This window comes from Geospiza fortis, unplaced genomic scaffold (genome assembly GCF_000277835.1).
Source record: "Geospiza fortis unplaced genomic scaffold, GeoFor_1.0 scaffold58, whole genome shotgun sequence".
Classification (NCBI taxonomy): Eukaryota; Metazoa; Chordata; class Aves; order Passeriformes; family Thraupidae; genus Geospiza; species Geospiza fortis.
In genome coordinates, this window is record NW_005054359.1 from 820,127 (window position 1) to 834,082 (window position 13,956).

General features: G+C 42.7%; 1 protein-coding gene across 2 annotated transcripts in view; it reads right to left on the reverse strand.

Moving 5' to 3' along the window:
- CDH20 (cadherin 20) overlaps positions 1-13,725 on the reverse strand; it is a 37,753-nt gene extending 24,028 nt beyond the window's left edge. The window contains exons 1-4 of one of the 2 annotated variants that reach the window (XM_005423852.2): positions 13,368-13,725; positions 6,566-6,860; positions 4,747-4,866; positions 1,438-1,605 (exon numbers count right to left, since the gene is read on the reverse strand). In XM_005423852.2, coding sequence (XP_005423909.1) covers positions 1,438-1,605; positions 4,747-4,866; positions 6,566-6,860; positions 13,368-13,610 — 826 coding nt within the window. In that variant the 5' untranslated portion in view covers positions 13,611-13,725. The remainder of the gene's footprint in view (positions 1-1,437; positions 1,606-4,746; positions 4,867-6,565; positions 6,861-13,367) is intronic. The other variant, XM_031059290.1, reaches the window with a different exon arrangement.
- Positions 13,726-13,956: the final 231 nt, after the last annotated feature.

A 13,956-nucleotide genomic window follows, 5' to 3' on the forward strand; every position in this document is an offset into this window, starting at 1 on the left:
CAGGAATGAACAAGTTTTGAGCATGACAAATCCTTTCTCAAGCCTGTACAAACTTCTTTTCAGCCCTGAAGAAAGAATTTACCAGTTATTCTATTAAAATGTGTTGCCTCTCCCTACAAATATTATCTTGAGCATATTTGTTGCATTGGTAATTTGCTTAACAGCAAGAGTGGGGAAAGAACAACCTGCTATTTTAAAAGTGTATTTTGAAAATATAAATGCTGTACCTAAAATACTTCTCTGGCATCATGCTTTACTTTCAAACCATCCTTGCTGCACCCCCTCTGTTGACTGCACCAACTTTAGAAGTCTATTCTAAGCTTTAGAAGGCAGAAAACCACCAAGGATGGAGTTTGATGAATTGTAATTTTTCTTAATCAAGAGTTTGATATCAGTTACTATTCATGACACTTTCAAAACACAGCTGGCAATGGTGTGCTCAAGAAGTTGCTCTAACAGAAGAAGAAAAGTGGAAGTTGAGACTTCTTGCTGATCCTAGTGGAATACTTTGATTTACCAGTGCAACATGCAGTAACAGATGGAGAAGAAGAATACCATCAAAAAGAACTGCGGGAGTTTGCATTACTCAGCTAAATGAGAAAAACGTCAAAAACAAAATGGCCTCAGACTGATTTACACCACTAAAAGAATCAGTTTTCTTTAAAAATCCCAAATTACATCCCTTGGAAGATTTAGTCCAATCAAAACTTGAAAAGCTTCTTTCAAATTTTTAATGGCAATATAGAATTATGTAAATGAATGTGATAAAAAGTCTTATTAACAAAGAGCAAAATATTGCAAATCTTGTTTTGAAGTTCACTTTTGTAAATACAAAGTTGTGTTTCTGGTAAGAGTGGAGCTGCCTGTTTTTGCATCCATTAAGTATGGCTGTTACATATCTTAGGGTTTAACTGTATATTGCCAAGGTTTAGATGAACCTTTCCTGGAGAGCAGCCTGTGTGACAACCCACTCCACACTGGCAGCACAGCTCCCAGATGCTCCCCTGCTGTGGCCTGGCTGGAGTGTTGAATGAATTATCTTTCAACTTCCAGCACCACCACATGTCCCTGATTTGAAAGACATCCTCTGGAGATAAGATGAAAAGACAATCAGAGCAGGAATTAGTAGCCAAAGGCAATGGCCATGAGCAGTCTAAACACAAAAGTTCTCCTTCCTGCCTTTCTCTGTAAATTAATTTCCCATTCTTTAAAAAAAGTGTGGTTTTTGATAATTTTGGAGGTCAGAAACTTTTTCTGAAAGGCAAGGTGTCAAATAATTCCTTTTGATATTTTTAAGGAGATTTCCATATGGAATCTGAAATTCTGCCCATCTCTAGTTGTCACTATCCTGAGTTTGAAAATGGCTGTCATGAGAGCAAACAGCAGACATAAACAACCCTCAGCCACCCCTTTTTGCCTGGCACCAAGGGTACTCACTCTGTGGAAATCTGGGTGGATTGTCATTGACATCAGAGAGAGAGATGTTGACTGTGGTTGTTCCAGCTAATCCTCCCAGCTGTCCACCCATATCCTTGGCCTGGATAATCACTTCGTAATATTCTTTTGCTTCTCGGTCCATGTTCATTAGAGCTGTTCTAATTAAACCTGAGATTGAGGGTGGAAAGGCATTTGGGGAACAAAAGAAAATGGCTGTTAGAGAATACACAAGGAGGGTAGAGGGATCTTGCTCCTGCATCCTATTCTCTGTGTCAAGAATGACTCCAGGCTCTGCACTGAGTTCCACCTTTCCTGGCAGAGTAAAACTCACCCAAGTGGAATCTAGGTTAACAGAAGGTGTGAATTTTAAAGAAGACAGTTAAAATGCATCAGCTCTGGGACAGGCTGCACGTTCAAAATTAAAATGTTGCCTTCCACGGAAAAGCTTTTTGGGAACAGCGTGCTACGTTGAATTAAAGGTCCCGCTGAGGATGACAATCTCTGCACATCACTGGAAGTGATGTGCTTTGCTAAACGATCCATCAAGACAAGTTTTCCAGAGCACGCAGTCCTAGAGACCCCCTGGCATGAGCCCGGGGGCTTTGCTCCGGGACCCAGGCTGGGGCTGCGAGTGCAGAATGCAGGGAGACACCGCTGCGCCCGCTCCGGAGAGGCCACCGTGCTCCCCTAGACCGCAGGGCGTCCCTTCCCTTCGGGGTAACACTTCTGCGAGAGGACATCAGGTGGCAGCAGCACTTCTCTTTTGGAGGCTGCGAGCGCCGGCCCGGGCAGCGCCGCGGGACTGCCGGGCTCTCCGGGCGCTGCCGCTGTGCCCGGGACAGCTCCGTGCTCCCCGGCTGTCTGTCCTGCAGCCCTCCCAGCCCCAGCCAGCCTCCTGCCTCCAGCACCTCCGGGTGCTCCCTCCGAGCAGCCGGCAGTGCAGCCCGGGGATGCGCTGCCATGGGATAATCCCTTGCGAGCGACACGTTTGGGACGTCCTTTAGGGTGGGGGCAGGTGTGTCAGCCCCAGGCACCATCCCAGTCGCACGGTTCAACAGGCAGCACTTGCACATCAGGACACTATTTACTTGACTGATCTGCATTTAGCCTTTATTTTTAGCAGAAAGGCAATGTATGGGTCTAATAAAAAAGCAGTAAAAAGATATTGTGTTGGCAATTATCGCTGTGTGTGAAGGGAAGAAATAGTGACCGGTGTGGAACAGCTCTCAGTGCGCTGCTTTAATCTTCCTGTGTGGGACCCTTCAGAGTCCCATCCTGCAAACCTGAGTGCCTCCTGTGAAGTGCTGTACTTCCTCAGCTCCCATGGATATATAAATAAGATATGAAAATACTTAACATTTTGGGAAGTATTTTCTCCATATATGAACACTTTGTAGGGAATTTCCACTCTTGGCTTGACCTAAAAAAAGACATCAGTGCCTAAACTCCAGGCTCTCTCATGCCTACCTTTGGGGCCTCTGATCCCTAGAGGAGGGCTAGTCCAGGACACCAAGACTCAGAACCAGATCAGGTACCCAGAGATGCAGCAATGCAGAGCAGGGAGCATCTGATGCTGCTGCACACAGTCAGTCAGCAAAGAAATGCTAAGGATGGTGGTGAACATAAAACACATCCTTAAGGCTATAGGAAAGGCTATGGGAAAGGCTAAGATCTTCAGGTCTGCCAAAGAAATGTACTGGAACCATTTCTTTCACTAAAGCGAGTGAGGTTTGTGCTCTTAAGAAAACAGTAAAGAGCAAAGGTCCTTTTTTCTATAACAGCCAGATGGTTTCTTAGGACGTGGGAGAGTTCTTTTATCTTCTATGGGAATATGATTGTGGTCAGGCTGTAAAAGTGTTCTGGAAAAAGGGAGGAGGAGGCTCTCAACTTTCCTTTGAAGTTGTGCTTTCACATAGACACTTGTTCAGTACCTGTGAGGACAGTGACAGAATAGGAATAGGAGCACACCTCTGGAACCAAGAGTCTGTGTTGGGAGGTAAATGTTAAGGACTCCAAATGCTACTAGAGGAGGACTGTACTGAAACGAGTTGTCCACTATTGAGTGTTTTAATCACTCTCTATCGATGCAAAGGAGCTGTTGGTCACTTATGCTCTAGCTCTATTTTAGAAAAACATCAGAGCTGCAATTGCATTTTGTGAGCTACCAAATCCCACAGGTGAGTTTGCACTGGGGAAGCTGATTACAGTCCTGTGCTTGTCATAGGGAAACAGCTTCTGGCTCACAACAGTGCTAACCCTAAATGGGAGTCCAGTTGCTGACTGAGGCAGCTAAAGGCTGAGGCATTTCTGAGCCTGTCTAGAGATGCAGGTCTAAGTGACTGGGAAGTTAATCAGAGGAGAAAAAGATCTTTTCTGGATTAAATACTGATACAGTACATGCTTTTGGACTTAAGGGCCTATCTTCTGTATAAGCTGCATTCTAGTGGTTAAATCTGGATCTGACCCTGAATATTGATCCTTTGCTTTCTTAGAAATAATTTGGTACTCAGCAAATCTATGATTACACCCTTATTTGTCTGTCATTGACACCTGATTACAAAGGAGTATTAGTAGTTTATTTATATTGCAAATATAAACAAAACTGAGAAAATAACATGCCACATACAAGTTTGTCTTTGGCTAGAGCACCTGCACTGTAAACTGCTAACTTTGGAAGAAGTTTATTCAGTGTTTTTCCTATGTTGTCCCCTAGGGCTCTGCAGTGACTATCGTCTCATGAGTTTCTGACCTTGGTGCTACAGATGCCCTTTAGAAACTGTCAAAATTCGTCAGATTCCACTTTTGAATATAAACCTTGGATGTATAGAGAAAAGAGAGAGAGAAAGCAAGCGAAACGGAGAGGGTGTCCTATAGATAAATGTAAGGTTATTAACAAGAATACCCTTAGGTAAAACTACTCTAGATAACTGCATCCTTTAGCTTGCACTTTCCCGTCCTGGCTGGTTCATAGATTTTTTTTCCCCCTAAGCCTTGCTATCAACTAGATCTGTTTAAGACATTTTTCAATGATAGAAGCCAACAAGAGTATTTACAGCACCAAACCTATCCAGATCCTGAGTTGCAGAATATGGTCATTCAGAGGAATATATCACTGGAAAAAGCACATTCTTCTGCTGGAGCTCACTGCCACAGCATTACTTTACCCCTCACACACTGCTGCTCTGTCTTGGCTCCAAGCCACAAAGCCACATTTCTCTGACCACAGCTATGATGCACTGCCCTTTTTTTCTGCTTGTAACTTTTTCTTTTGGTTTCCACACTGGCTCATTCCCTGATGAAATAACATACCTGTCCGAGAGTCCACAGAGAAATATGGCTGTCCTTGGAGAATACTGTACACGACTCTCGCGCTGTTCCCATAGGTTGGGTCATCAGCATCTGTCGCTGTCACCTGGATAACAGAGGTGCCTGACAAAAAAGCCATCAAGGTAAGACTTTGTGTGATAAAGAGGTGGCAGGAAAAGTACACAGTTCAAAGTAAATTGAAATGCCTAACAAGAGCTTTCCCACACCGAACTTTTTCACTTGATGCTCATAGTGCTTGTACTTATTGTTCATATTTGTAGCTCATTAGCACTAAAGGAATTAATAGGTATTAATTCATCATGCTTCTATAAGAACATATAAAAGAGCAAGTACTCTATGGACCACAGTTACAGAATTGCTGAACTAACAGTACTTTTTTATTGTTGACAGAGAGATGGTAATTATATACTGCTTGCTTCTTTTCCCCTTGTCTTGATTTTAAATATTTTTAGGAGGCAGCTCAAAGAAGTTCCATAGCTCTGCTGACATAAATCATGAACTGTTTTAACAGGCCCATAGATGCTGTAAGTTAACTGAGGGATGGAAATTGTACACAAAGAGTGAGGATAAAGGGATGTATCTCTGAGATAATCTCTCTGTGGGACTGCAGTTTACATTGTATGACCTAAAGATTATACAGCGCTGAAGTGCCTTTGCAACCCACACTGAGGCATATATATTTCTTTTTTCAATTGGTTTTCAAGGTCTGCTTCCTCTGAATCTAGTAATGGCTTGCAGGTGATGTAATTTATCAAGAACAAGGAGAAGGTGAGGCACAACTGAAATATGTGTAGGTTTTGACTCCTTAGAATATCAGACAATGCCTTTATGAATGTATCTAGCCTTCTACATAATGTTTTGTGTTACAAACAAGTCTGATGTTACTGGATAAGCACTTGAAGATAAATCTGAATTCAAGCTAGCCATTACCATTAAAAAGTATTATTACTGACGGGAACTTCTGTATTTGATGCCTCTCTCTAGCTTTATGTCAACATAATATTGAAGAATGCGAAGTTGAAGCATATCTGAAACTTCAGGACATGAAATTTATATGGTATTATTATCTCTGCAGCAATGTTACAGAGCCAAAAAGCAATAAGCAAACAAAGACAATTCAAAAAGAAAAAAAAAGTCCAGAAAAACAATATTTTATGTGATTATTTGAATTCTTATATGGAAATGATTTCTCCTGACTTGTGTCAGGATAGGAAAATAGGAAGGCTGCTGTTTGTCTTCTGCATTGCAATAACAGGAGTGTCTTCAACATGATCCCATTCTGTTAAAGTGGAGGGCAAATACTAACAGAATCTTAGGATTCACTGAACTTTGTTTAGTACAGGCTTACATGAATTAGAAGGAGCTAATGATTGTTTTCATGACTCCTTGTTTTCAAGGGCTCCTGGACAGTAGCTGAGCTCTCAGTATGAAATTGATTAGGTTGATAAGACTGTGTTATTTTCGGGATGGTAATGGCTAATGGATTTTATTATTTCTACCATCTGATGTCAGAGGAGAAGGGACACTCTGTTATACAAATTGTCTAAACATGGCATGTTTGAATCACACCTTTTTCATCTCTCAGGCTTCCCTTGACACATTTTCTTTCAGAGGAACTGATGCTGATGTAGAGCCTGTTGTCTCTTTTCTACAGCAAGCAGGCACCCCAGGATAAGATCCTCTGTCCTGCAGCTCCTGCACAAGGGGCAGAAGCTGAGATCAAGGAGTCAGGGAATTTGTGTTTTGGCGACCATCTCCAACTTGCTCATAGGGGAAAGAGACTCCACAAAATCTGTCTTACCCACAGGTGACATTTCTGGAACAGAGGCTACGTAAGGTCCATCCAGGAACTTGGGTTCATTGTCATTGATGTCTTGGATTTTGATGATAAACTCTGACTCTGGTTCCATGGGCCGTCCCGTTCTCCTGTCCAGAGCCTGTGCTCTGAGGGTGTACTGTGACCTTTCTTCCCGGTCCAGCCGCTGAATGGCATGAATGTCCCCTGTCGTATCATCAATTGTGAACACAATGCCAGCTCCCTCTCCTGAGAGGATGTATTTGATCGAGCCATCTCCCCTGTCCATGTCAGAGTGGAGCTGTGGAAAGGAACAGGATTCAGTTAGACCATGGGCTGGGTAAGCAGCTGCTGAGAACCCTGAGCATGTGATCATCCCCAGCATTCTCACAGGTCTCACTGTCGGGACTCACAGGCTGGTTCTAATGAACTCGCTTTGCTGAAAGAGGCAAATGGTAAAGTCTGTATCGCATAGCTGCAATTAAAAACCCTCTCCTGTCTTCCTGCTTCTGCACCCACAGCTGTGCCAAAAGAAAAGGCAGAGGCGCCCAAACAGGAACAGGCTCTGTGCCTTTTTGGAATCTCACTCAACACAATAATTATCCTTTGCCTTGTTACAATGGCCGCTGAGAAGATTTGGGATAAAGTGAGGTCAGCAGAGCTGCAGACTGATTCCTCACATGGCTTAAGAGGAGTCAAATACTACAGGGGTAGCATAATGTTGGCGCAAATAAGGTAAATCTCTTTGGGATCAAGATGAAAGCAGAATGGAAGAGCTATCCAGTAAGTGTTATGACTCAGAAATATTTTAATCTTTTCCATTAAATTTTAGTAATAAAATTAGTCTGGATCCTTACATCTTCAGGAAGGAATATTGTCAAACAGTAAGTAATCTAAGCATCAAAAACCAGTTGCTTATGCCCATGGCAGGCTATAGAAATGAGAACCATCCCAGATTTTCTAGGAAATTAGCAAATGGATTTGTTGCATGACTGCTTATTAGTTCTGAGCAGCCACAGATAACTGTGAATGCAACAGAAAAGAGCAAGAGTAAACGCAGTACTAATTATAATCTAAAATAGGGAAACAAATCATTCTGGGGACTACATTCTGTTAAACACCTGGTTCCCATGAAATACTGCAATGACTATCAAAAGCAATCAAATTCGATAATTTCACTCACACTATGAAAATCCACAATGGTATGCTCATACTTCCATGCCTTTGAGGAGTAGAGCATAAAGATCAATGCACAGTGGCAGTAATCTTTCAGTACCAAAAGACAGGAAGGCAAGAGACTTAAGGTGCAATGGTTCAGATGTGAATACTGTTTTCCAGTGTGATTATTATTGTGGGCGATGAATAAAGGATAAATAATAATTTTAAAAAAGCAATGAAAGTGGGCTGGATTCAATTAAACACATTTTAAAATGCATATGGGCAAATAATGTCAGAAATATGGTCAGAATTAAATGTGTGTTTAATGCTTTGATGAACTTAAAGGACAGATGGGAATAGTCTTGGAGGATGGGGCCAAACATAGGTAAATATTTGTACTGGAGAGAAAAATCTTAGAATAATAAACTGAATATATGAACACAGTGTTTGAAGAAAGAATCCAAACAGAAATGGATAATTTGTGTCGAAAAGCAGAAGTCAAACTTTGTACAATTGATTAAAGACTATTCTCTCAAGAAAGAAAGAAGAAATCTCATCTGTGAGCTGTTTAAAAACATAAAGAACATATACAATAACATTGCATAGGAGAAAGTTTAACAGGAATGTGGGCAAAGTGACTTATCTGACCTAAGCATTTCAAGTGCCACTGAAGCAGCTCCTCAGCTATTTTAGGGCACATGATCCTGATCCTGTTGGCTGGAGAGTGGAAAGAACTTTTCCCCCAGTGAAGGGTCTGGTCGGGAGATGCTCATTCTCCAAAGGGTGTCTCCCCTATTTGCCTCTCAGGTAGGTCAGGTGATCTATGCAAAACTTGGACCCTCTCCTGATTTTAGGGCAAGAGTGCTTTCAGCTGAGGTGGGATCCCATGGTTTTCCATGGCATATCCTGGCCTGCACACAGGTCTGTATGGAGGTGGCCCATGGGCTCCAAGTGGCTGCTGGGACAGCGAGCGTTAAGGGCAGCCGCACTGCAATGTGGCTGCAGGAGCTGAAGGTGCAGATTGTGACAATAACTGTGTGAGGCCACTGGTATTTCACTTCCTCCTCCTCTGCCTACATCCCTGCAGTGTGTACTGCATCTGAGAAACATTGATATTTTGGAGAAAAGCTGGCAGCTCTCAGGCGATGTATTAACTGAATGGTGGAAGAACAAGCCCAGAAAAATTTGGCAGTGGTAAACAGTTAAATTTAGATGGCTGCCATGTGTATTAATTCACGTGTAGGCACCAGGACTGCAAACTGGTGTATCTTCAGGAAACACCATCTTGTGATTAGTTTAAAAAAAGACAGTGGTTATCATTATTTATCCTAAACACCCATTACTCAGAGATTGTCACTGTAGGAGCTAGTAAACAGGATACTTCCAGAAGGAGGACGCTATTATAGCTTTTCAAATTGATTCAGAACCACTAAGCTACATCTTGGGCATTTGTTTTAGTGCATTAGTGCTCCAGTGAAAGAATACAGCTGCTGAGACAGATACAGATGTTAGACCTGACTGGGGAATTAGAGCTGGGCTTGATGGAAGAAAATGTGTTTTGGAACACCAACAAGTCCTCATTAAATAAGGAAAAGAAAAAAAAAAAAGGAGAAAGAGGAAGGCAAAGTCAAATTCAAAGCCAAAAGGCAAAAATGAAACAGAAAAGAAAGAGAAAAATGAAAAAGAAATTAAAAACAAGGAAAAAGAAAAACAGGAAAAGAAAAAGGGAACAGGAACAGGAAAAGAAAATGAAGAAGGAAAAGAGAAAGAGAAAGAAAAAAAAGCATTTTTTGAAATAGCAGTAGGTGTTCAGGAATTTTCCGAATACTTAGAAGCAAATAATGAATCAAACTTATGGGTTAAATTACACTTTCTGCCCAAAGCCTTATTTGGAATAAATGCAGCTGTGAAGGGAGCAAACAAGGAATGAACATGGCATGCTGTTAAGAATTTTGGAGTACAAGAGGATCTCTGTCTAGCTGTGATTTATTAGAAACATTGGGTCTCAACCAAGGCTAGGCAGTAACAAATGCTAGCAGCACTTTTGCAGCTTCTTGTATAACCCACTCTTTCAAGACAAAGCAAAAAAGAGTGTAAAAGACAAAAAGACATAACACTGCCAGACTGCAATAAATCTGAAAGAATTTGGTGTCTGAAGGGACTGAAGTTCACACCAAACCTAATATCAGGATGCTGTAGTTTGGAGTGTAAAAGTCACTGTGTTGGAAAGGTGATCTAGTTTTAAGTTGGCTCTGTTTTATGGGTGGTGCAATAAATTGTGCTGCCATGTGGTTGACACAGAGTAGGAGGAATTTATTTTTACTTTCTCCTCCCTATTAAGGAATGGGTTATTGGAGGAATAAAGCTGATAACTCCTGAGAAATTTTTAACTGTGTCAACCCGCGTTGCTCCTTTTGATGAGAACAGTACAAAAAAATAAGGATGTTACATCTGCATTAGAATGACACATTTCCTGGCAAAGGGCATGTGGAAGAGAGTAGCACTGCAGTGAGCAGCTCAGGGGAGAACCCACACAGCTCTGCTAAGCAGTCTGTGAGTCTATGACTCCATCCTTGATGTGCTTCTCTCTTCTCTGCTTCCAGGGAGGTAGCACCTGCAGGGGATTTTTGTAAGGATGCAGGAGTGAGCACGGTTGATGTACATTGATAGTCTGCAGAGAGGTTGCATTTTATTCATTTATTCAGCTGCTGTGATTCAAATGCTTCTTTGAAACAGGGTTAGGGAGTCTCCAACATGGCAAAATGGTGAAGCGTGTTCCCGGTTCAATTACTGACACAGTGTAGGCTGCTCATTGAATGTGGAAAATACCTGCTGTAGCAAATGAAGGGGCTTTGGTTTCCCTGGTTCATCCTATTAGCCAATAATGGCCACCTCTAGGAAAACTGAAGCCTTGTATTTATCTGTGACAGGACCAGGAACCCTCTGAAGCTGAAGTACTTTAAATCAATATGAGCACTGGAGAAAAGGAAAATTGTACTGACTTCACATCAGGAAGTTTCTTTCATTTCTCTGTCCAGAACATGTTTTGCACCTTGCCTTAACAGTTGTCTAGAGAAGTTCACAGAATCATAGCAGCCTTGGAAATCATATTAGGCAAGCCTGGACCTGTAGTTCAAGTCAAGGTGCTTTTTTGGTTGCTCCAGTCATACAGAACCAGCCAGAACCAGCTGTGCAACTGGCTCTGTGCTGTGCATTCTTTCTCCTTCTGACAGGGGCTTGGAGAGAGCAGATGCATAAAAGCAAGGCCTGGCAATGAGGATGTTTCAGGATGCTGTGGGTGATATCAGTTAGAAGAGGCCCTACCTGGCCTGGTATGGGACCCAAGGCTGTTTTGGAGGGCTGGTGTGAGCAGCCAGCAGCAGACTGAAAGCCCTGTTGCACCTCCGCCCCACACTGTGCAAGGCTTACAGAGCTATTTTTGAGCCAGCCTGGGGTGACTCGGGCTGAAAAATTTCTGGCCTGCCAGAACAATTAATTCACCTCACAGTCCATTCCCTGCTGACCCCTTTCCTAAGGATCGCTGAGACTCAGGCAGCGCAAATGCAGGCGGGCGATGAATTGTGGGAGGCTGCTGCCTCTCTGGAGCGCCTGTGCCTCAGGCTGGGCGAGGCAGGGGAAACCTCTGCCTCACAGAGCCCCAGAGCCCCCATCCCACTGCTCTGCTGGCTGCTCCGCACCCCATCGGGGGTGGGACACCATGGAATGTGTGAGCCCCAGAGGCCCCTCCTGGCAGCAGAGGTCCCTGGTGCCGGGACGATACGGAGCTCTGCCGAGTTAGGAGGCCTTCTGAGGGATCCAGCTGTGTCAGCTCAGCAGTGTGTGGGACTAATTGGCCCTGTTCACCGTGGGTGCTAATTAGCCCTTGTGCACCCCGGTGTGAGCACAGCCAGCACCCAGGCAGCCTTGGAGAAGCTCCCTGATGGCAGCTTGGGCTTCAGAGCGGCAGGCACAGGCCATGAGGAGCCGTCTTGGTATCCTGGTGTCCTTCCCTTGGGCAAAGCTGAGCAGTGGCAAGCTCAGGAGTGCTGCTGACTGTGCCAAATGTGTGTGCTCCTAATGACAACAGCAGGTCTAAAAGATGAGCTGGTTTCTCCCCGTACGTGTTTTACCTAAGATTTGGCTCCCAAGTGGAAGCCTGAAGTCATTTCAGATGTAACTGAGAATGTGGAACAATAAGTCTGGCCCTTGTTCCGAAGCTGGGAATTGCCTGAAAACAAATATTAATTTCTTTATTCAATAGAGATCTCAAGACCTGAAAAGCTAGGTGCACAGATGAATGAAGACTAATGAGGTCTCATCTGGAGGCAATCACTAGTACTGCCACTGCTGTGGGAGGAAGGCGAGCACATCTTGCTGTCAGTCATGCAGGGATAAATCAGGAGGAGGTCTTCTGAAGCCTGCAGATCCATTTTGATTTATATTGGTGTGACTGAGAGCACAGTTTAGCTCTATGGGGCTGTAGAATGATAAAAATGAGTCTAAACTGGGTCTCTGGATATGTAATTTTTTTTTTTTCTGCAGATGGATAGCTTCGAAGGAAAACCGGAGCCTATATCTCATAAAATACAAGCAATGAAATGTGAAGGAATTATTTTCTGACATACTTTCTAAATTATTTTTCATATATACCTATGTGTAGTCTCCACTTGTCATAGCTGTATCTGATACTCTAGGCATGTAAATCTTGATTGTATTGTTCAAACACTTAAGCACATTAACTCTCTCTGCATTATTGTCCAGATTTGTCACCTTGGTGTAGAATAGAAGCAAACTTGACGCTGTCCATAACACCTTGAATAACAGGGTCAATACAGGGTCAGTGATTCAGGTCTTTAAAAACAAGAAAGGAGGATGGTTATAGTGAGACAGATTGTGACAGCAGATGTCACTGGTCTGATTTTCAACAGCTTCTTCCTCAAAGAGACACAGAAAAGTAAATGCAAAATATTACCAAGTGTATGTACAGGATGAGCTCAGGAATGTATTTTACACATATTTGTACTGATGGGTAGGTTCTTGGGGCATAAGGGATCTAAAAATAGGGCCTTTCATAGTTGGATTTAATGAGGTGCTCATCTACCTTTCTAGATCTGGAGCAACTTCTCTGTAGTCCAGAAAATTAACCTGCAGTCAAGATGTGGTAAGCCAGAAGATACTCTGACCCTGAAGATTTACTGAAAAAAACCTAAAATGTCAGTTTTCAAGGGAAACTGGCTACTTAATTTGATTTTGAATTGCAGCTTCTAGCTGACTTGATCATGGACAGAAGCATGATCACGAACTCTTCCTTTCTTTCCTAATCCTTATATGTCAATATAACCTTGCTTTGCCTTGACATTCTAGGAGTCCCTGGAAAAATTGCTGCAGATTTTCTAACACTACCTCAAATTGCAGATGATGATTGATGCAGCAGATCTCTTTGAAATAGGCAAATATATTGACAGCCCCTTGAAACAGAAATTCTTCCCAAACAGAGGTGACATGAGGCAAAAGCTCTTGGGAGCAGAAGGGAAATTAATGCGGATGAAAGAAGGCAAAGGTGCTTGAGGAAACATCCTGTGTTTCACCACAATCTGCAAATACTCAGATGGATACACTCTTACAGACATCTTCCCACTGTGGATCTTACCTTCCCAACGTAGAGAGGGTCAGTTCCTGTGTATTCCTCCAGAACAAAAAACTGGTTCCACACCCAGCTCCTCTTCATACGCTGATGCAGCTTGTCTGACAGGTTGTCTTCTTGCCCTTCAGTGAGGGGCCTGGCACTTCCTGACAGCACAGTTGTAGTAAGGTCCATCAGCCCCCAAAAATACAAGGAGACACCAAGTCCAAACAAGTTCTTTGCATTGCTCATTCTACCTGAAGTCCACATCCGTATACTAGGACTGACTTAAAAGTCCAAACACAGTTACTTGGCTCCCTTGAGAATAAAGTAGGTCCTCTGTGTAGTCCTTTGAAATATCCAGGAGAGATCCTGATTCTCAGAAATGCAGTATCCTGTAAAGTTAAAGGAAATTCATAAGAGGATGCCTTTTTCCTCAAGGCAAATGAGTTTTCTCAATAGGCAAATATGCTATAAAGTATTTAATCCTCTATATAAAAATGTAAGATCAGGATGCACAACTTTTGAAAACAGAAATACTGTTACCATATAAGCTGAAGACTTGGAGCCTTAGGAACAAGTCATATCAGGGTTTAGTCAATAAGTATGAGTTCTT